General features: G+C 39.5%; 1 protein-coding gene across 6 annotated transcripts in view; it reads left to right on the top strand.

Moving 5' to 3' along the window:
* Positions 1-24036, top strand: part of NRG1 (neuregulin 1) — a 228141-nt gene that overhangs the window by 44156 nt on the left and 159949 nt on the right. For all 6 annotated transcript variants that reach the window (XM_059156384.1, XM_059156382.1, XM_059156383.1 and 3 more), the window contains exons 2-5: positions 1026-1203; positions 10141-10262; positions 19258-19308; positions 22093-22143. In XM_059156384.1, coding sequence (XP_059012367.1) covers positions 1026-1203; positions 10141-10262; positions 19258-19308; positions 22093-22143 — 402 coding nt within the window. The remainder of the gene's footprint in view (positions 1-1025; positions 1204-10140; positions 10263-19257; positions 19309-22092; positions 22144-24036) is intronic.

Below are 24036 nucleotides of genomic sequence, written 5' to 3'. Positions count from 1 at the left end.
AGGCTAACGCACAACTTCAGTACTTCCTGTCTCTATGGAGAAGCTATGGAAGAGCTAAATGCAGTCAAACTGACAATTTGACAGGTGCATAGTAGGCATCTAGAATGGACATTCATTGTAGGACAGCAACTTTAGTTCCAATAAAAGAGCGTTGTCACCGAAGAATTTCTGTCTTGAAGAAAGGAACATTGTTAAGAGTGATGAATTCTCTTTGTTCCTTGGGCCACCTCTGATGATACATAGTCTGACTGACTCTCCAGAAACATTAGAACCATGTAAAGTCAGTCACTTACCCATCTCTGCAATTAAACTTCCCCAGATTTAAAACCAGATTTAAAACTTGGTTATGAGGACTGCTATTTACAGAATTATGGTAAAGGTAACTTGTGATCTGAGATGTGAACATGCTTTAAAAATAGTGGCCTGTATATTGTACACCTGAAACTCACAGAACATTGTATGTTAACTATACTGGAATTTAAACTAATAATAATAATGATTATGATGATGGCCTGAGCATAGTGTTGTTGTTACTGTTTTTTTTAAGATTTTATTTATTTATTTGACACAGAGCAAGAGATCATAAGCAGACAGAGAGGCAGGCAGAGAGAGGGAGCGGGAAGCAGGCTCCCCACTGAGCAGAGAGCCCAATGTGGGGCTTGATCCCAGGACCCTGAGATCATGACCTGAGTGGAAGGCAGAGGCTTAACCCAAGGAGCCATCCAGGCACCCCTAGCATAGTGGTTTAGAAATGAGCCATGTCCAGGATTTTTAATGGCGTCAGAAAAATGTAAAGATTGAGGAAGTAATCATCTAGAATATTTTATAATCTAGTCCCGCCACCCCCAGTGCCCAAGTATGTTTTACTTGGGCATTCAAGCCGGGGTCCATTTTGGCTGACTCATTTTCTCTCTCTCAGGTAGTAAAACATTTGGGAATGGTGTCTTGATCAAGCTCACCTGAAATTAATGTATTTCTCTTTGAAAGATAATCAGAATTTTTTCCTTCTCTTTTCTTTTTTTTAGCTTTGCCTCCCCGATTGAAAGAGATGAGGAGCCAGGAGTCCGCCGCAGGCTCTAGACTCGTCCTTCGGTGCGAGACCAGCTCCGAATACTCCTCTCTCAAATTCAAATGGTTCAAGAATGGGAGCGAATTAAACCGAAAGAACAAACCACAAAACATCAAGATACAAAAAAAGCCAGGGTAAGTGTAATGCATCTAATAGCAGAGGCAGTGTCTAGCCATTGAAGGATAGGAAATATAAAGATTTTATACAGCCCCAGTCCATGAATTCACTTATCAAAAAGCTATGATCTCTAATAAATGAAAAAGGTTGTTCATTGTACGATGACCAGAAATTGTTTCTGTTTCTCGCAACTTCTGGATGAGGAAAGAAAAGATTGGATGGGGAGAGAGCCGGAGGTGTAGAGGGAGAAGTTTTGGTGAGAGCTGCTGTAATTGGAATATGTTACATCTTAAAATTAGATTTTTTAAAATAAGGCAAATGCTGTTGAGAGTACCAGTGCCTCCCAAGGTTAACACCCCTGCTTCATAATGAAGTTCAGTAAATACCCAGATTTATGGGAAGAGAACACCATCGCTTGAATTTGAATCATTTTCAAGTAAGAGGTTAATATACATCCAGTGATACCCAGTAAGATTTTTTTAACTGACAATCTTGTGAAGCTATGTGACCATGTAGGACATTAAAACTTCGGGTGATCTTGGCTTACCAGAATCTTAAATCATCCTGCCTTCCTGGTGGAGGACCATGATGGATTGGAAGGGCTCCATGTGGTTCCTGTGACATCTTGGACGGGTGTCTACACCTGCTCTAAAATGAGGCTCCTTTATTTTCCCATCCTCTCCATTTTTATGTACTTCCTCACCTAAGAAGCCCTCTTCTATTATCACACTACACTTTGAAATTAGGGAAGAGATAACTATGTGAGCGTTTTGGTTGTAAAACAGTCCTTTAGTCAATGTGGCATGGATAATAGTACTTCTAGGCTGAAAGATTACATTTCCTTTCCTCGCACGCTCGGAGGATTCCAGTGAAATCCCAGGGATGATAGCAGAAACAGCAACAAAAGAATCTCCTCCTGTACTTTGATTTTATAGAACACCTACCAAAAAGTTGTCACACATTCACGAACAAGAGACAGCAAAGTGATCATAATGGAAATTTAACTGAATCTTCCCAATGTGTTTAATTGCTGTAATAACCATAATTACTGAATTTCCCCCCTAGTTTCTGTGGTTTTATTAACTGTGCTACTTGTTCTTGTCACTGATTGTGTCGGCAAGATCTTTTGACTTGGAAGTTCTCTAATAAGATGTAGGGGAAAAAAGAGTGGGTATTAATTTCTCCAGCAGGTGGTTCTTCAGAGATACAGAAAATAACACTGCAAAGTGGCATGTGTTTTTTTTTTTTTTTTACATAATCTTATTTATGTATTACAACATTCCCCTAGGTAGTAAGGGAAGTTGAACTGTACAGGGGGCCTAATTTTGCATATTAAGAAATTAATATTCAGAACACTGTTCTGCCTTACCTTGAGTCACACAAGTAGTAAGTCACACAAGTAGTAAGAAACCAAGCTGGAAACAGATCTGTTCTTGGGTTCCTTAACACTTTATTCCTTCTCCTACAAATGGAAGGCATGCATGTTTAATAGCATGTGCATATGGGGAGGGGCATAGAGTGGTAGAATGAGTGAATAGAAAGAAAAAGCTATGATACTTATAGAGGAGTTTAACAAGAAAAAAAAATACTTTTAGATACTGGATGGAGTAGAGTTTGGTGTCTGTTTGTTTTTCATCAATTAAACACGTTAGTAAGAAACTAAGTTATCTTCATGTGCAGGAGAATGTCTTGTTTCTTTCTGCACAGCTGTCAAATGGTATCAGTAATATTTAAGCGCCCACAGAAGGCTTTATGCTGGGAGTGTGGGGAAGTGGGAGAAGCATGGGTGTTATCTCTTCCCCCAGGAGGTCATGGATTGTATGGGCTTCTCTGGTTCAGCCTTATCCGAAACATAGTTGTTCCAGGCCATTGCTACAGCCCTCTTAGGGCTAGGGGTGGGGTGGGGGGGTGCTTCAGGATTTTCAAGAGGTCCCTCGATTTGCAAATAGTGACCATTTAGAAAATTATTATTTATGTTAAGGTAAATTCTGCTTGAAATCAAGATTCAACCAGGGAGATGTCCCTAATGTATGCTGTAGCTTATCATACATGTCGCAAAACCCAGTGCTAAATTGTAGGTTACTAATTCTAAGTGCCATGAGGCTGGGAAGAAGGAGAGACCCAGAGGGCTTCACGAGGAGTCCTGAGGAGGTAGATTTGTGTCTGCTGATGGGGCAGAATCTCCTTTGCCTGGCTGGGTGGGGTGGGCCCGGCCATGACAGAGAAAGAGCGGAATGGTCGTCAGTAGCAAGTTCTGTTTATAGGACAGTAAAGAGGTCAGTGGGGGAGCAAGATGGGAATTCTGCCCTTTATGGGACAAGCTGCTGGGTACACAAAGATGAGTGGTCTAGAGGGCAGAGAGATGGCGAACAAACAATGCTCAGTCTTAAGCGCTACAGTAGTGACAGACATGAAATGCCATAGCAAGGGGCGAGCATGGGAAGGGGAAGGGGACCCAGTCTGGGACCGAGGAGGCTGCCAAGAAAGAAGGGAGGGAGAAGAGATTTATCTAGGCTGAAGGAACAGAACAAAGCATCTTCAGACTGGGAGTAGTCAGTCTGAGGATGTCTGGGAGGAAGCAAGGTGGACAGGTATGGAGAAATTGGTTTTGCAAACTGTAAGTATTTGCCTGTAGAGGTAATTTGTTACATGGCTTGGATAGACATATATAAAAGTATCATTAGTATTCAGAAAGGCAATTTCATGTTGGCTTCATAGGTCCAGACAGCTAAGAGCACTGTCTACATATTAATAAAATTCCATTATGCCAGAAAGGCCAATATTCAGAAATTACTTCTTTTAAACAGTAGCCTTGCTGGGAAGAATTAAGTGGGAACAAAAAGATGTTTTATGCCACTTATGTGGCTGTAAATTACTCGTGGCAAAACATTTTATATCTGATCGTCCAAAAAGAAGACCCTTTGTGTAAAGTGAGCCATGAGTGTTGTCATCTGTTTTTTAAGGTTAAAGGACCAAACCGAATCTAAATTTAATTAACATTTGCAAGGTGCACCTATTATTTCCACTTGTCCTATAACCATAAGAGAATGGATACCATTATTGTTCTACCCGTTTTTTAAAAAACGAATGCCCTGAGCATGAAGGAAGTTCCGTTTTTTGCTGTAGATCTAATATTGATGAATAGTAAAGCTTTTATTTTTATTATTTTTTATTTTTTTAATTTATTTGACAGAGATCACAAGTAGACAGAGAGGCAGATGGGGGTGGGGAGGGAGGCAGGCTCCCCGCTTAGCAGAGAGCCCGATGCGGGGCTCGATCCCAGGACCCTGGTATCATGACCCGAGCTGAAGGCAGAGGTTTTAACCCACCGAGCCACCCAGGCGCCCCAGTTAAGCTTTTATTTAAAATAGTTCTGACTCCATGCCTCCTGTTTTCCTGTTTATGCACAATTTCTGGTGATTTTGCTATGTAGAGTAAAGCACAACACAGGGCTACGGACACCTACAGACATAGGGTAATGTCTTTAATTTAAAAAAAAAACCCTCATTTTTCAGTTTCATCTACATATTCATCATTTTCCATTACTAAGATATTGAAACTGTTAATGGTTTGCAAGAGTTATTTCGTTTCTTAAACTTAATCTGAGGCTTTCATCGACCAAGCAGAGGTGAATTTCATTGTGAAGTGTAAGATTGCCTTGGGATTGTCTTTATTTTAAGGAAAATGTTAACTCTTTTCCCATCCTTAGTCTAGGTTTCTTTTCCGAATAGTCTAGATCGTACACAGCAGCCGGAATTTCCTTATCATCCCTTAGTGTTGTGAAAAGACTCCACACCAGTCAGCAATTTCAATTCACCCTTTTGCCCCCGTTCCTACTAATAAACTACTTTCTTATATGTTCTTCCTATGACTTTGAATTTATATCTGAGCCTGTGTTTGTTGTATTTGGCAAAGCAGCGTAAGGAACCAGTTTAAAAAAATGGAAACTGCCCCAGCGTCAGCTTATCCCTTTGTTCTGCTTCCTCTGCCTGGTGGGTCATTTTGAGCAAGAAAACTGGTTAAAGAGCATAGCACGCAACCGATTCAAATTTGAGGCTGTCAGATTGGCCTCATTTAAATATCTGTCCTATGCTGGCCCTACGAAAGGCTGGCTTCCCATTGTTTCGTGTATGGCACATTCTTTTGTTGCCCATAGTTCTGTCTCAGCTCTTTGTTTCCGCTCTCACCTACTTTAATTGTGTTTAAAATTGGATCCAATTGGTCTTGTCAAATTTCTACAAAAATTTGAAGGGAGTTCTTGCTTCTGTTGTCCATGATCGCGGGTCCTTTGACTCTCTTCTAGAAAAAGTTCACACACATTCTCTTCTTGCATCGGCTGAGCAGCTCCTGCAGGTTATTTTAATTTTATATGTAAGGAAGGTTCCAGTTCCTTCAGTATATAAATGGGACTACTCGGTGCCTATTTCATATGGCTTATGTGAGGCATTTGGTACAGTGCCTGGTTCTGTACAGTATGGCATTTGCTTATGAAACCCTCTCCCCCTCCCCTGTACCCTTCTTGTTATTGGCAGTTGGACAGTATCTGAAGCTGTGTTGAGCACACGCACACACACTCACACAGAAACTGACAGTGTTCATATATGATTCCTTAGAGATCAGATGGATTTATGTAAGCTGAGGAGATAATCACTATATGCAGGGAGTTAAGTTGTCTTGGCCCATAAACTGTGGTGGACGAATCAAGCCTAAAAAGACCAAGAGGACAGTAGTTATTGGAACCTTGAATCCATCCTTGAGCACTTATTCAAAGAATATAGATTGCATTTTGATATAAAAAAAGGAGAAATTTAGAACTTTCATCTTTAAATCAGTCTGTATTAATTTATTTTTACATAGTATTGTTTTTTTTTTATCTAAAAGTAATGTGTGCTTATAAAAAAAATCCTAAATATGGCAGGAATATAAATGATAATTGTGATGATAGCTAACACTTACTGGGAGCTTACCAAATTCCAAGCATTGTTTTTAACTCACTTTATGGGAGTTAACTCTTTTTAATACTTTTAGAAAATGAAAGTCCACTGAAACATCAACCCCTTCCAGATTTCTAGAGAACTCATCAATTAAAGAGCAAAAAATTTGTTTGATGATTGGATAGGAATTCAACACTTTTTCCAAGTTCACTTCCTTCCCGTGGAGAGCATATGGTAGCTGATTGAAGAGAGTACAAGACTGTTGTATCCATCCTTGTCAAAGCTCCAGATCATTGCAATGTGTAATTTTCAAGAAAGGTTCATCTATTTCTTCTCTTGTCCTACTTCCCACCCTGTACCCTAGGACCCATGGGTCAAAGAGTCTTAGAGTTCAGTGTATCATTGGAGTTCACAGGAGTCCCACGGATCACCTGGAGCATTGGTTTTCCCATTGTGTTCCTGGAGAATCTTAAGTTTCCACTGAATTGAAAATGGGCTGCCAACCGCCTCGACCCGAACACTTTTGTCTTCTTGATGATAGTTTTGAATATGAGGGTCTGATTTAAGCTTTTGTTTTAAAACAGGATTTTTTTTTTTTTTCAAAATAGTTGAAACCACTGATCTAATTTAATCTTTTTGCTGCATAGAGATATTCTTGACAGGTGGTTATCCAGACTTGAATCTTTCCAAAGAGAAAGGCACCCTCCCCTTTTTTGAATGTTCAAAAACTCTTCTTTATCACTCAAAATATGCCTTCTTTTTCCTGTTAGACATATTTCCATCTTCAAGAGCCTCCTCAAATAGTCTTCTTTTCTAGATGGCAACCGTGAAATATATTTAAAGAGCTACCTGTATCTTGTTCATAGTTAGCATAAAACCCACTAAGAGGTACTGTTGTAAAGAGATCTGTTTAACTTCGTTCAATGCAATATTTATTTGAACATAGAAAAAAACCTTTTCTTATTCTTTTAAGCATAACATTTATTAACATCATTTGGAATAATATTCCAGGAAACACTGTGTAGTTCTGTTAGGAGAATTTTTAAGAACTGTCCCTTTAAGATTATGTTAACTGTAAAACTGATTACCATGTTTCTTTTCTTTTTTTTAATCATGTTTCTTATAGTTTGATCTGATTCAGTAGTTAAAATAGTAATGGCACAGAGTCAAGAAAGAACTCCCCACATTACCATCAGGGACTGTCCCTCAGCTTGTATAAATGGGAAAGGAGCGTTCTTGGAATGATTATAATCTTGAGGTGTTGTATGTTCTTTGGTTGTTGTGATACCTTAGAATTAGTATCGGGGACTTAACAAGACAAGTTAACCATTTTGTTATTTTAGTTCACTTTTTCTTCTGTGTTGAAAACCGGGATATTTTTCTTCAAACTGATGTTCTTCATGATTTATCTATCCACGATTGTTAGTGGTTCCATGGTTGTACATGAAAATTCTTCCAGCGAATTGGGCTGTTTGGGGCTGGACAAGCTTATTGTAGTATTTGTATTGTTTCTGACTGGTCTTCACAGGTGTGTGTCATGAAGGAAACTTGGCATGTATGGACAGATTTGTATAAATAGCTGATAATCCATTAAGAAAAACATCAGATTTGAATACTCCCAAACCAGGCTTAAACAGTCAACACAATTTAGATTAACTGTAATTATTGTATTTTGATCATTTTAAAAGTTTTAGTAGTTTATAATTAGATCTTAATATCAACTTGCCAAGGTGCTTACCCTTTGTAAGCATATTTATTTGAGCATAGAAAAAAAGCCCTGTCTTGTTCACAGGGATACACTGCAGCGAAAGTTTTCTGTGGCGAATCCCTCTGATTAACATGTGAATATACATGCATAAATGGCCCTTGGTGACCTCCCCCCATTAGAGTCAAACAGGCTGTTTTTATATTAGATCCACTTTTTATCAACTTTGTTCTGTATACCATCATTTTCAGGAAATAGGAGCAGTTATGCTATGTGGATGACTAAGATTCCATCATCATATAAGTTTGAGAGTAACCAAATAATAGATTTCCCTCTTAGAGAGCCAACGGATGTTAGCATATTAAAAACTTAAGAATTCCTCAGGATTGACAACAGAAAGCCTGTTTTTGTTTAACCTGATGTCTCCAGAATTTATTTGAGTACAGTACTTTCCTTTGTTTTCTCAAGTTTACTTGTTGACATTGTTCTGAGTCATTCATTTCTCAGTCCACATGCTGGTTTGACTGTTGCTGCCTTGGTCTGGACCTCTCCGACGGTCTCTGCCCTCTTAATAGGGCATCTTCCTTTCCAGCAGCCAACAGTTAGGAACATTAGGTCCTGAAGTGAGCTTAAGTGAGAGCATCCAAATATTTTCTTCATTTTTTCACACATTCATCCAATATCATTTGAAGATGTGCCAAGGACAAAGCAGTGGCATGTCCGCATAGAACTGTGAGCAGACCAAGAAGTTTAAATTATGGACTCCCCCCGCCCAGAGTGTATGTCCTAGCTGGAAAAATAAGATCTACTTCAAGAACTTTGAGGATCATGGAAGAGGTACTCCAGGCTATCAGAATTTAGACAAAGAAGAGAGCGGCAGCAGCTCTATGGTTATGAAAGGTTTGATGAAAGACTTGGCACTTGAGGTGGTCCTGAAAAGTCAGCCAGTATCTGGAAATACGGGACGCCCCATCCTAGGAGGACGAAAGGGCACAAGTGAAGGCACCTTGATGGAAAGCCATAAGGCTAACATATGGGACCAGATGGGTGGTTCCATCCAGTAGACTGGAAGAGAATAGTAGGAGTTGAATTTTTATTAATTAAATTAGAACAACTGATTGAAATTTGATTAATAATATTATATGACAAGGAGACCAGAAAATTCACTATAAAACTAGGACGGTGTAAATCATGGGAGCTTTGCATAGAATTCTGAGTTGCTGTCTTTGCTTCCTGCCTTCTTTCCTTGTTGTCATCCCAAGAGCCCAGGCAGTCAGGACCAGGAGTGAGTAGACAGAGATGCTTTTAAATGTCTTCAGTAAACTCAACCAGCCCCAGTGGTTCTGTGTTGTTGTTTTTTTTTTTTTTTTTTTTTTAAGATTTTATTCATTTATTTGAGAGAGAGAAAGATCACAAGTAGGCAGAGAGGCAGGCACAGAGAGGGGGGAAGCAGGCTCCCCGCCGAGCAGAGAGCCTGATGCGGGGCTCGATCCCAGGACCCTGAGATCATGACCTGAGCCGAAGGCAGAGGCTTAACCCACTGAGCCACCCAGGTGCCCCTGGTTCTGTGTTTTTAAATCATGGAGACTGCTTAAGTTATTGGCTATATGCAACAGTAAAACACAGACAGATGCAAATCACAATGCTGCCAATGTTGACTGTTGATTTAATATGCAGTTTTATGACATTATGTGCTGCTGTTTATATTTATTTCAATCTTAAGAACGATTTGTGTTCTTCTATGCTCCTAGCAATGTGAATCATCTCAAAGATAAATTCCCATTCTTTTGTAATTCCTTTTTATTCAAAATTAACCTAAGTCCTGATGTTACTTTACTGAGGAAGTGTAGAGCATTTTAATCTATTCTAGCCTGCCTAAGTTCTGTCCTTACCAGATCTGTAAATGATTTTACACTTTTTAAATCTTTCTAGTGGCTGAGGACATTTACATATAGAAAGGAAGAACATTTACCAGTTGGTTTGAAAATAAAATAAAATAAAATAAAAAACTGAGGCATAGTGTGTTTGGTGGTGGTGGTGGTAGAAGAATAAAAAGAAAAATGAGAGAAGATGTTCTTTAAATTCCTAACCTGGATGATAAAATTAAGGCTGTGTCCATAGTATCACTTAAATGTGATCTTATCTTTACTCTTGGTAAATCATACATCTGTGTATTAGTTAAGCTGTGTTTTTAGGTGGTATGTGGGGAGTGGGGAGGGGGAGTTTGAGAACCCTGCAACTACAGAGAAATAGACTTTGATGGTCATTGTATTTCCTTGAAATATGCTTATCCCACTTTGGTCCTGATCTTACAGGAAGTCAGAACTTCGCATTAACAAGGCGTCACTGGCTGATTCTGGAGAATATATGTGCAAAGTGACCAGCAAATTAGGAAATGACAGTGCCTCTGCCAATATCACCATTGTGGATTCAAATGGTAAGAGATACCTACTACATTCCATTTCTCAGGCTGTGAGAAAAGTAATCAAGAGATGTGGTGAGAGTTGTAATAAACCCGTGTGTTAAATCTCACTGTGAACAAACAAGAAACATGGAAAGAAAACCATATACTTCAAGTATCTTGGGTGTCCTCCATAAAACACACTTCGATAAGGGTATGTCTTCTACCCCGGGAGGTGATATAAATCCGAAATATACATAGACTCTTATTTTTTAAGAATGTCGATAAGGTCATGAATGGCAGGGATAGGCTGGGCCACTAAGAGAGATTATACTTCCTCTTTAAATCTGTCAGGGAGGGCTGTCAAGTCTTTGGCTCTGTCAGTAACAAAGTCTGTGTGTGTGTATATATATGTGTGTGTATTTATATACAGAATACATTTGTATATGCAGGATATATGTATATTACATACATATGTATGTACATATGTATATTATATATGAATATATGTAGTGTGTACATGTTAACAGAGTACGATCCTGACTCAGTCCTAGAAGTTTGAATGTTCTCACATGTGTTTTTAATACAGCTGGCTCTGAGTCATAGCAGTGAGGCCTATCCATTTTTTGTTAGGCCTATCAGTTCTGAAATTATGAGAGTCTTCGAGGCAAAGCCCTCCCTACTATGTCTGGTCTTCAGCTTCTGCTTTCCTAAGAATGGCGCCAGGGATATTGGTTAAACTAATGAATGACTTGGAGGTAGAAGGTGTCGCTCACCCTCCAGCAACTTCTCGGAGTTGTCCCAAGAAGTGAAAGAACCCGCACTGGTGGGTGTCTGCTCGGGATACCTAGCTCCTCTGTGATTTGATGGAATCATCTCTAGAAACCTATGATGAGCTAAAGCAGTGAGCATCTCTGTCTGTTGAAATAATAAAATGTGACTTCAGAATACCCTTTGGTTCTTTTTTTCCCTTGGGCATGAGGGCACTTGCCTACTGCCTATGCGAGCCCTGTCAGGTGTTAAAAAGCCAAGCCTAAGGACACTGCTCCCCTCCAGGCAGGAGAGGGGAAAAGAGTGCTCACCACAGAGGCCTGGTCTCTGCAGACCAGAAGGTAAAATGCAGGGCCAGGAAGGGGAGAGCAAAAGTAACTTGAAGGGTCAGCTCCGTAGGAGACTGATGGAGTTGGTGTCTGTTGACTTACTGGGACAGGGAGAAGGGAGTAAGATAAAAATATGGAGCAGGGTTGGGAAAAATCTCAGGTTAATCCCCAGCCTTCTCTGGATTCCCCAGTGAACTTCTCTGTTGTGGGGTAATCAGAGTTCATTACTTTAATTTTAAATGCCTCCCTCCACAGAGAGTAGAGGACAACAGTGGAAAGTAGTTTCCATCACTATTTTTAGGAGCTGTGTTTGTAGTTGAAAATGTAAAAGTCATTTAAAATTTATATGAGTAAATGTAGCATCACTTTACTTTTGCATCAGCACGGGTTCAGCAATAAGCATGTTGCTGGCGTTATTTTTACCCCGTGAGGAATTTTATAGGATGCTAACTTGAAACACATTTAAAAACTAATTTCAGTGGATTATTCTTTTTTCTTTTTTTCTATTTTTTCCTATTGTGCTGTGTTTAGTAGCTTATTCTCAGCCTGTTGTTGGCTTGCTTCATTGTGTTTCCCCGTGGTAAATGCTATTGAATTATGATTTTGACACTTGGATTAGATTTGTAGAACTATGTATATTATAAATTCGCAGGAAAATACAATTAGAATAAGTGTCATGGTCTTACTGAGTGCTTACAGTACCATTATACTATTCCATGTTTTCTGATTTATAGGATTAAGCAGTGAATTATTTACTACTGTATTATTCCTGGCAAAAGCCCATAGGATTTATTTTTTTTATTAATTTTAGGGTGCTGAGGGATAATACAGCTTTTTGCATTTCTCTCATAGGGGAGACCTCTAACTCATTTTTCGATATTAATTCATTTGAGAACTGGTCTCAAATTTGAATATTTAGTATTGACCTTAGAGAAATGCAAGTCGGGATATTTTTGATAATCAGTCTTTCTCACCTGACAAGAGTAAAGAGAAATTCTCACAATATTTTAAGGAAGTCATTCTTAAACAACCAACTAAAATCTTTACAAGATGAGGTCTTGCTGACTTGCATCGAGCACCTGAGCGAGAAAAAAGAATCTCAATTACCATGCAAGGTGGTCTTGTTTTTATTTTCTTCTCAGAACCCTAGGAATAGTTCATCCTTTTCCAACCCTCTCATTGTATTTAAAAATAAATGTGAATTTAACATGTGTCTGAAAACAGGCACATTCAGAATCACAAGATACTTGGGGGCGAAGGAGGACTTGGACCCAGATTTCTTGAATTTCTGATCCAGTAGGGCTCACTTTGTACCTGGCTGTGTGTTTGGGAATGTTTAAGTAGATCCTTTGGTTTGTGAAGGGGAGAAAAAACAAAACAAAACAAAACAAAACAAAACATAAAACAGAAGGAAGGGTGTGAGGCATAAGGAGAGGGGTTCTCTGGGAAGAGCTACAACTCCATGATAACTGGGCATTAAGGAGGAAAGCATAGCCCAGGACATGTCTAAAGATTTAAGTAAACAGGAGTTTCTGGATCTTCTCTCTAGTGTCTCTGCCTTTAATGTGCTTCAGATACTTTCTTGAAGCTTCTGTTTCTTTTATCTTCTTACCTCTCTTGCTCTCAAAGTGCTTCTTCATAATTACAAACTTTGACCTAATTATGATCTCACTTGGCCATTTTTCTTCACGGCTCTTTTAAAGACATTCTTTCCATTTTAACTCCTGTTGTGTGACTGTTTTCTTAGTTCCCAAATCAGGTCCCCCCATCGCAAGAATCTGATTGGCAGAACTTACATGCCAGACCATTTTGAAAGACCTAGAGAGTTTACGAAGCATCTGCCTTCTGGTCGAGTACCCACCATGGTCTCAATCAAGGAGAGTGAAACTGGAAACATGGCCGCCTAGAAGGACCCCTCTCTTCAGAGTCTTTGGGCGGTCTGCTTTTCGTCAGAGCCTGTGGCTTGGCAGCCACCCCTAAAAACAAGGCCAGTGTGTTCTGCATATTGGGAGACTCTCTTTTCCCCCAGCACCTCAGGGGCTTAGTTGCAGCACAACCGAGAAGAAAAGAAATCATCTTCCTGACCCTTCAGCCTCTTCTGCTGCTCTCTTTGACTTTGCTATCAATTCCAGTTATCAAAGAAGGCTCAGCTCAGGTCTGGTGCTCTCTGGGACTCAGGCTGGGACTCAGATACACGAACTTGTGTTGTCACATCCCTGTTTCCTTAGAAATCTGGGCAAACACAGCACAGAAACACTCTTTCAGAGGGAAAAAGAGTACTCTACTGTGGTTATAAACTGCCACATGGCCAAACCTTCTCTCCCTAACTGTGTATTTATTATTGACTTGGGCTGAGAGAGTGGAATTCTCAAGAATTTCATTTCCTTCTAGAGGTCCTAGAAAAAAAGTCTTAAAAATAAGTACATGATGTCAAAACATTATATTGTGTAGAGCTCCCCTTGAGATTTTAATTGATATGTTCTACAAAATATTAGTCATTATGTTTTATGTTGTCTCGCTCATCTCTCCCGTATTACCCAAATGCATACACAACTGTGGTCTGATAATTTCTACACGGGTTGCCTTGCTGAAAGATCCTGGTATGCTGCTGTGAGCTAATTATCCAAATTTCATCCTGTGCAAAAGATTCCTTGAGATATACTGAAGATATACTCACACAAGTGCCTTCTTTCACAAAGACGTTTAGACTATATTTTGGTACCAGGTTCTAGAAGGGATGGCAGGAGGAAGGGGAAGGAAGGTATGAACAAGAGATTGTGTTCCTTTCTCCCCAGAAAAAAATGAAAAAATGTACCGGGATGGACTTATTGTTTGACACTATTTTTAATTCCCAAACACAGCTATATAACTATCAGGAAACAATTAGCTTGGATCATAAAAGTCTTCCATCCAATATTCGGAATTTTCTGCAGTGAAACTCATTGTTTAGAATTGCTTAGATTAGCAACTAGATATAAACAAAATCATAACAAAAACCCAAGAAATTCTCCTTGAATTGTTACATGCTTGAGTGAAATAATGACTATATTTTCACTATTTTCGACCATTTAGAAAAGAATGTGTAGGGGCGCCTGGGTGGCTCAGTGGGTTAAGCCGCTGCCTTCGGCTCAGGTCATGATCTCAGGGTCCTGGGATTGAGTCCCGCATCGGGCTCTCTGCTCAGCAGGGAGCCTGCTTCCTCCTCTCTCTCTGCCTGCCTCTCCGACTACTTGTGATTTCTCTCTGTCAAATAAATAAATAAAATCTTTAAAAAAAAAAAAAAAAGAATGTGTATACACACACACGCACACACACATATATATTTTCTAAATACACACACACACAAAATCACTATGTTAAGCTACATTTTAGAAATTTGTATGTTTTCTGCCCTTTCCAATGCCTCTTAATTCCAATCTTATTTGGAAAAAAGAATTTGCTGTACAATAGACCAATAGACACATATTCAGTCTGCTAATTATTTTGGGGACTATGTGGGTCTAACAAACACCAGATGGGTTTTCACAAAAAGAAGGATCTTGGGCGCCTGGGTAGCTCAGTGGGTTAAGCCTCTGCCTTTGGCTCAGGTCATGATCTCGGGGTCCTGGAGTCGAGGCCTGCCAAGCAGAGAGCCTGCTTCCCCCTCTCTCTCTGCCTACCTCTCTGCCTACTTGTGCTTTCTCTCTCTCTGTCAAATAAATAAATAAATAAAACCTTTTAAAAAATAAAAAAAGAAGGATCTTACAGACAGCCATCATTACCTGAGGGGTAATGGGTGAATTCCTTTGATGAATTCAAATATGCCTCTTTACAGACCACATACACCACCCTTACACAGACTGCACACTGTATGTTTTTTATTTGCATTTCATTTGGCTTGGTCTTTATATGGGAAACCTTAATGTTGCAATTAATTCTTAGCTAAGAAGCTCCATAAAAACTCCTGGGCACAGATTAGGGAAGAGAGTAATAGACTTAACTGGTTTTTTAATTAATTAACTACTGCAGTCTTTAAAGATTAATACAAGAGAATATACAAACTAATCAGTCATATCTGCGACTAGATTTTCTTTTTTTAATCAGGAGAAAAATTATTTGAGTGAGATTCAAGATCCCATAGGAACATTGGGCTCACAGCAATAAATTTGCTGTTTCCTTTGAGATGAACGAAAAATAGTATTTCTACAAAATTTGCCTAATACATCAATTGGTCCTTTAAAAAAATTGGCTCACGTGGGTAAGAGGCTTAGTTTCCCCCTCTCCCAAATTGATGGCATTGTTGAAAATGCTGTGATATTGGTAAACAAGCGGTAGTTAACCTGACAATCACATAAAACGTGTTGTAATTTACAAAGTAGTCTCCATGTATGTTGTCTTATATCGTATTCTCCTGAAGGCTCATAAGGAAGAACCATATGAGTGAAATGGACTTGTCTTTTCAGCATGTAGTATCCATTCTGACTCTACATTATTTATTAATTTCAAAATTTCTCAGTTGCGAAACTGTCCTTGTAAGCAAGAATGCAGACACTGGAAGACACTCCTTCAGTCATCTTCACTTGTGCTAATAAATGAGGGGGCCCATTTTCAGTCTTCAAAAAGATGACTTGGTCATATTTTTTGCACACACAATAATAATCCATAATTTTAGAATAACAAGGAGTCACAGAAGTGAATGTTGAGATACACACAGACGCATCATATGTATGTTTGTGTCTATGTATATGTGTCTGTTGCCAAATAGTTATATTCAATATAGTGTGCTCATGGTGAAATCTCAGACAAGTCATGCATGTATCCTAATGAGAAAAATTCCTTTCTACAAGGTGTCATTTTTCAGACACTGCAACTTTTTCTTGAGAGCAGATCCAATTTATTAAAAAGGCCATCAAACATGGAAAATAGACTAATGTTCCTTATGTTTACTTGCCTAATCAGCAGAAGTTGCTCAACTGTGTTCAGTTCCTGATCATTCTAAATCTTCATTAATTTGCACTAATGAAAGGGATGTCCTTTATAAATTAACCGATTTAATATACCAAATTACTGCAGGAAAACTATGTCGCTTAAGTAAACATCAAGAAGATTGCAGGACTTAATTTTTTTCAATCTGTAATTACAACAAAATTGTTTTCAATCAGTTATAACAAAAGGTAGTTCTGTAAGTCTATGGAGTCTACCCCAAACATGCATTAAAATGGTTGCTGAGTGATTTTAATCAAAAAGATTAATTTTTCTTATTAGCAGGATTCTTTTAGTATAGAAGTATATGACTTTTAACTTGTGTTTCTCCCAAGAAAATTCGGAAGGTTTCTATTTGGAGCCATAATTCTTAAAGATATTTTTAAGGTCTCCAGGGTAAATACCTAATTTTAGGAAGGGAGAGGATTGTTATTATTAATATTTTTTTTAGGAAGGGAGATTTTTTTAAGCTGTCTCTGTGTAGATAGATTTTTATAGTAACCTCCTGTTCTGGTATTTTTATGTAACATTCAATTTAAAAAGGAAACATTATGGTCAATGGTCAACCTTTTCCTCTAATCTGAGATCTTTCAAGTTGGAGATAGAAAAGCTCTATTTTTTTTTTTTTTTCTTGGAAGGTCACAGTGGACAACTACTTGGTTTGTCAAAAATAAACTTGAAAAGAGTCTTGATATTCATGCTGGGATTGGGACCTCTTCCCAATTCTTGTGGCCCTGAGCTTACAACTTTGGTCTGGCTGTCATGTCATTGATGGGTCCTGAAGGTTAGAAAAGGAAACCTCTCTCCTAATGAGGGCACTTGCTTGGAAACATGGATCTTCTTCTAGGTATTCGTAGGGAAAGATAAATGTTGTGGACATTTGATTAAAATCTTCTTCTCAGGGGCGCCTGAGTGGCTTAGTGGGTTAAAGCCTCTGCCTTCAGCTCAGGTCATGATCTCAGGGTCCTGGGATCGAGCCCTGCATCGGGCTCTCTGCTCAGCAGGGAGCCTGCTTCCTCCTCTCTCTCTCTGCCTGCCTCTCTGCCTACTTGTGATCTCTCTCTCTGTCAAATAAATAAATAAAATCTTATTTAAAAAAATCATCTCCTCAGATTAAGTTTTCCCCAAAGAAGGACAATTTCATTTTCTGTAGCCCAAATCAAGGAATTTAGCTGTGGTCGTGTCAGAAACAGACATTGCCATATTATCAACTGAGACTGTCCTCTTTAATACTTGCTGCAAGAACAAACCCAAAGGGTATCGTATACCTTCCCATTCCAATTCCTTTCACTTCTTCCCATTCATTTGTGCGTAGAAGAGGCAGTGTAGGCTGCTTTGGTGGCTTGGTAATAATCTCACACCTTGAATGGTTGGTCTTCCTAATGTTTGAATAGAGAGGACTATCCATTACTTAATTTTCACAAGAGAGACACATTTGGTCTTACTGAAGATATATTTCTGGTCTTTATATATTCATATCTCACCTGATGCTTATTCTTAAACATCCCTGCTGAGTCTCACATGCTATTTTTGTTCCCTTCAGAGTCCACAAAACCTTTTATCGCTAGAGAAGTGTTTGAGGTTGAAGGAAACATTGCCCTCAAATTAAGTCTTTTTACGTACTGGACTAGTCCTACCATGGAAACCTGAAATGGTCGTATCTATATTTAAAGATGATTACGTTGATTGTGAACATTTCTTTTCTTTTTTTTTTTTTTTTAAAGATTTTATTTATTTATTTGAGAGAGAGAGAGAGTGAGAGAGAACATGAGTGAGGAGAAGGTCAGAGAGAGAAGCAGACTCCCCATGGAACTGGGAGCCCTATGCGGGACTCGATCCCGGGACCCCGGGATCATGACCTGAGCCAAAGGCAGTCGTCCAACCAACTGAGCCACCCAGGCGTCCCGATTGTGAACATTTCTAATTCCATGATTAACAGGCTGTTAATTCAAACATGAAATGAGAACATATATAATTTGCTTAGGATTTTAGTAGGTTCTGGTAACTTCTGAATAGATTCAACTTACCTTTTTGTCCTGGTTAGTGAATAGTGACGTATTGTTTTATCATTTGACAATAATTATCCCAACAATGAAGGTTGAATGATACTCATCATTGCATCACTGCATCTTTCCAGGCTTCATAAAACCACACCTTACTGAAATTACTAGATTTTAGCAAGTAAAGCTCTTTCCAGAAGGACAGGAAGAAGACAGGGTTGGTTAGACAATGGAATCATCCTTTGTTCCATGATAAAGGCAGTAAACTGAAAACAAGTCAAAGCTTAAACAACACCGGCCCAGTTCCCACCATAACGGTGTGTCCAGCAGGATGTAGTTTCTCCTTCATTCCGTTGGGGTGGGCGCATCCTATTACTCTGTGCCTTGCCCGGAGTAGCTGAAAACTGTGTCCGATAAGGCGCCCATCTGGACCATCCGTTAGCAATTTTCTGTAGAGTTCAATGCCAGAACTTGACGTTTTTCACCAATCCCAACAAGAAGCATTGATTACTTTTGTTTTTGGACAAACGTGTAGTTTTCCAGATTGATAACTGAAAAATTCTGACCACAGCTTTGATCCTACAGCTCTGATATATATATATTTTTTTTACTTCGGCCATCTGCCTTCCTCTCTGAGAAGGAACCCATGGCCTCCTTGCGGTATATTGCCCTTCACCAGCTCCATGGGGGCGCGAAATTCTTCCTACGTACTCCAGTATGGCTTGTCTCGTGTTCTTTCCCCAGGAAAGAGGAACTACTTATCTGGACAGCTTTTGCTTTTTTGTTGTTGTTGTTGTTGTTGTTGTTGCATTTCTGACATTTGGGGTGGATAGAGCCAGGGCTTTCATCACCATCTTGCAATACTTTTCTTCCTTGACACACTCTTCTTCAGTTGGAAGGCAGGCTGTGCAAGTGGCGCCGGCCTCCTGATTATACATCGTAATTTCCTATTACCTTTTCTTTTTACAGACCTCATTACTGGCATGCCAGTCTCCACTGAAAGAGCATATGTGTCTTCAGGTAAGAAAAAGAAGCTCACCTCATTTTACTAACCAGAACCACAGACCTAACGAGTGCTGGCTGCACCTGCTACTAATCAGACCCCCTTCTGCATCTAAATTGTAGCTGTTCTTGTTTCCTCCTGCAATATGTCCCCCGATTCCTTTTGCCTCTTGGGGTTTTCCATAAAGGAGTACAGTTCTTGCCGTATGTCTGAAGCTGGGCCCGGGAGGCATGCATGGGAAAAAGAAATGTCTCGATACAACTTAGTGACATTAGAGCAGGAAAGAAGACATCTGGGTTATACATTCAGTTTTTACAACCTTTCTAGGTGCTTCTCTCATCTGCCTCGCTTCCTTTGAACCCACCGTAGTTCATTCCTGGGTAATGTGTCCGTGTCCAGTCTCTGACCTCCGGGCTCCTAACGAGCAGCTGTGGGTCACTGAACTTAGAGAAAACACTGTTGTACGCCTGAATTTTTCAGATGTTGATGCATTGCTTTTGGGTTTGTTTTGTTTGTTTCTTCCTCGCCTGTAATGTTTGCTGGTAGCACTTACAGTCTGAGCAGATATTAGCTACTTCTAACCCAGCTCTACTAATGTGTATATAACCATAATTCATTCATTTCTCCATTTGCTGTGAATCTAATTAATCTGCCGTGAATTCTTTTCTTTTCTTTTAGCTCTTTTTTTTTTCTTTTTACTTTTCTTATCCTCTGTCATTCTGTAGTTAACAGGACCTTGAAATATTTATAAAAATTCATATTTAATGAGAAACAAGTTTTTAGAGTCTTAGATTCAAAACTCACTTCAGAAGTATGACAATAGGGGCGCCTGGGTGGCTCAGTGGGTTAAAGTCTCTGCCTTTGGCTCAGGTCATGATCCCAGGGTCCTGCGATCGAGCCCCGCATCGGGCTCTCTGTTCAGCAGGGAGCCTGCTTCCCCTCTCTCTCTGCCTGCCTCTCTGCTTACTTGTGATCTCTGTCTGTCAAATAAATAAATAAAATCTTAAAAAAAAAAAAGTATGACAATACCTTGTTTCTGCATGACACCTCATGGTTTACAAAGACATTTACATCTCATGTGGTGTTCACAATGGATGTGTGAAACAAGACATTATTTTTCTTCATCATACAGATGAGAAAACTGAAGCATTAGAAACATTAGTCATGTGCCTCATCCAGTAGGAGAGCAGGTCCTTCTAGCTAGCCCAGTATTCCTTCTCATTATCCTGTATTTAATATTTTAGCATCATTTATTTCCTTCCTATGGCCTGAACCTTGTTGGAAAGTTGGAAGAGGCCACATGATCAAACACAGCTTTTTTTTTTTTTTTAACTTCTCTTCACCAGTTTCTCCTCTTCCCTTCAAAGCCATCACTCAAGATCCTAAAAGTTAAATCTCTCTGTATCCCAGATGACTTTGACCATGTTTAGGGCACATCCACGTGTTGTTCCTAAGATGGACATAATGTGCGTTACAGGGTGAGATGATCCCGGAGTCTAAGAGGGTTGTACTTCTCTGAGTAGCAAAGAAAGCAAGAGAGAAGGGAGGGAGACGGGGGGGCGGGGAGGAGAAAAGATAAAGGCAAAAAGAACAACAAAAACAAAACAACAAAATTGTTGAGTTATCTGAATTTTCTTCCCCTTTCACTCAGGCATTTCTTTCTTTCTTCTTTTTTTTTTTTTTTTTTAAAGATTTTATTTATTTATTCAGCAGAGAGAGAGAGAGAGCACAAGTAGGCAGAGAGGCAGGCAGAGAGAGAGGAGGAAGCAGACTCCCCGCAGAGCAGAGAGCCCGATGTGGGGCTCGATCCCAGGACCCTGAGATCATGAAGGCAGAGGCTTAACCCACTGAGCCACCCAGGCATCCCCAGGCATTACTTTCTTATGAAGGGCTTCACTGCCTGACTCCACAGACATTGTTAGGAACCTGGGTTTTTTAGATTATGTGATGCTTCTCTTGGGAATCGGGAGGGGCTCTCACTAGTATTTTCCGATCTATGACTTGAATCTTTAGGGCTTTCTGGCTGCTGACTTTCAATCCCTCTTTGATACTAACTTGTTCTTCTTTGTGACTAATAAAAACCCTTGGGTCCCATGCTTTTTTCCTGCATGATGACTTGTGTTTTATGCTCTGTCTCTATTTAAATACTAGCTTTCTTTCCTTTCTACTGGCTCCCTAAGAGAATCTTGGCCCTGTACATCTCCAGTGATCGTATTACGAGTTTGTTGAGCATGTTTTGGTTGATGCTACTGTACCGCTCCAGCGGATCTTGCATGGACTTTCTTCAGCCCTGTGTTTGCTCAGGGTGTCTACGCAGACCATGTTGCCTGAGAACAGATTCATTCTTCTTCTTCTTCTTTTTTTTTTCCCCTTCACACATGAAAGTTGATTTTCATTCTCTCTGAATATGGGGATTGTTCTCTTTGGTTTCATGTTTCTGAAAATCAAGACCACACTTGAGAGAAGGAATGGGCCTTCTCTCCTGTCCTGTGGCTCTGTTCAGAGTCATGTTGAGTCATGTTTCTAGGAAGTTCATACACCAGTTACACCAGTTGGTATGTGAGGTTTCTCTGCAGGTGGACTAATTTCCATGTTCATCCCTTGGGTTTGGACTATGGATAGAGTCCTCCATCTTTGAATTTTGCATACATCTTCCTCTGACTTAAAAATGCTTTAGCTTTTCGGTTGCGCTGTTTCCTAGTCCTCTTTTTCCAGATGATCCCTGAGCCTGGCACATTTCTGATGTAAAAATGCAAGCAGCCTGACTCAATAAAGCCTCATTTCACTTCTTTGTTTTATAGAGTCTCCCATTAGAATATCAGTATCAACAGAAGGAGCAAATACTTCTTCATGTAAGTATATTTGAATATTCCATTTACTAGTTTTGAACCCAAGACAGTATCTGCCTCTGGAGGTGGTGTTCCTGTCTCTCCTCTACCCTTGCTGAGGAGCCAACTGTACATCAAGTTTGGGAGCAGGCTGGGATTTGCTGCGTGGAAGGGAATGGGCCCGTCCTGTGCTTGGATTGGGGGTGGGGGATTAGATATCCCCTCCCCCTAAGGTACACATGGACATGGGAAAACACCACATATGGGGTGGTGTTATACTGTAGTGTCTTTGAATGTTGAAAAATGACTGCAGAGCCTCTGAGGCCTGGTTCTGGGTGAACAATAGAGAACATCGTTCGTTGTTTTTAGTGTGTCTTGTTGCCTTTAGCAATTGCTTGAGACCTGATACCCAGCTGTTTGGGGCCTATTCTAAAACTCCCCAGTTCTCATACAAAGTCTGCTGTGATAGAGTAATGAAACTATATATAGATGCCCTTAATTCAAATTCGATAGCAAGTGACTAATTATGAAAATGTTTGAAAGCAAGTCCCTAGGCAAGATCTCAGATTAGTTTTCATCTGTTTAATGTGAAATGTGCTTTGTGCTTGTGGAGTTCTACAACTGTTAGATTGATTGGTGCTTTGTGCCATGTCAGGGGAACTTAAGAAATTAGCAAGGACTAGTAAAAATAGTTTTGATACTTATGAATTGTGAATAGCGTTGAATTAAATTTTGATATCCAGCAGGGGAATTTATCAGACCTTGAAAATAAAACCTATAATTACAGTCTTCTTCTCCCTTATTTTAGCTCTTTATTTAACGCTGTTTCTCAGTTTGAGAAGCTCTTCCATAAGTAGATATTCCCGATTATTCTGTTCCAACCCGGGGAGCATGTTGAGGGCACAATTTCCTTTGGCTATCAGTGTGGTAGGAAACACTGGCAGGAAGGTCTGTATTTTAAGCCACTTCAGTTGTTTGGTCCATCTGTTTAAATACATCCAGTTTGAATCTAAAGCCTTTCCCTCGGGTTAGTACCAGGACTGTAACGATATAATGTAAACGTATTTTTTATTGCATGAAGTATGATGTTTTGACTACATTTTAGCTAGATAAAGCATCATTTAACTAGATTGATGGAAGCAATCTAGCGAGATCAAACAGGAAATAAGATGCCAGAGAGAGCTACATTGGCTTCTTCTGTATTCTAAAGATACTCATTACATAGTCTAAAACGATAATCCCTTCTGGGGAGCTTGGGATATTTGTTACTTAATTCTACTTATAGAAAGATTAGTGTAATTATATAGATTTTTAACTAACTCACATTAAGGAATCATGTTGAGCTTTGTTTTAGGTTTTTGAGTGTTTATTATACAAGGGCAAATACTAGATTTTTCTTTTTGGCATTTTGTCTGGGAACAGTTTCTCCCCTGCATGATTCATTGAATAAAGTTATTGAAACTCTTGTAATTGGAACCCTCCTGCTATCGTTAACGGGGCGATGGATGCTATCCTTAAGCATATGCGAGTAGTTTTGGAATAGAAGAAATACTTCTTTGGGTTCTCCAGAGCTTCAGGGAACTGAAATGAATCTCTCAGTTTACATTTGTATTCATTGCAATACTGTTGAGAGAGAAATAATTTTGAAATCTGACTCTGATCTCTAACTCTCGGCAGAGTTAGTTCCTGATATTTGGTAAAGGTTTTAGACTAAGAAAGAAGGCTTTGTGTTTTAAGATCGTGTAAAAATATTTCAGTGCGCCATTTTCATACATTCCCCACTTCCCCGTTCAGGCTGGGCTCTCAGGAAACACCGTGGAATTGATTCAAGCACACATTTTCTTAATCTCATGAAAATACACACTGTAATTTGAAAGTAGAACCGGGAGTGACCAGATCCTGAGTCCAGTCTTGGTG

The sequence above is a fragment of the Mustela lutreola genome, chromosome 18 (genome assembly GCF_030435805.1).
Source record: "Mustela lutreola isolate mMusLut2 chromosome 18, mMusLut2.pri, whole genome shotgun sequence".
Lineage (NCBI taxonomy): Eukaryota > Metazoa > Chordata > Mammalia > Carnivora > Mustelidae > Mustela > Mustela lutreola.
Note: the sequence above shows the minus strand (reverse complement) of the source record. Positions and strands in the feature narration are given on the sequence as shown.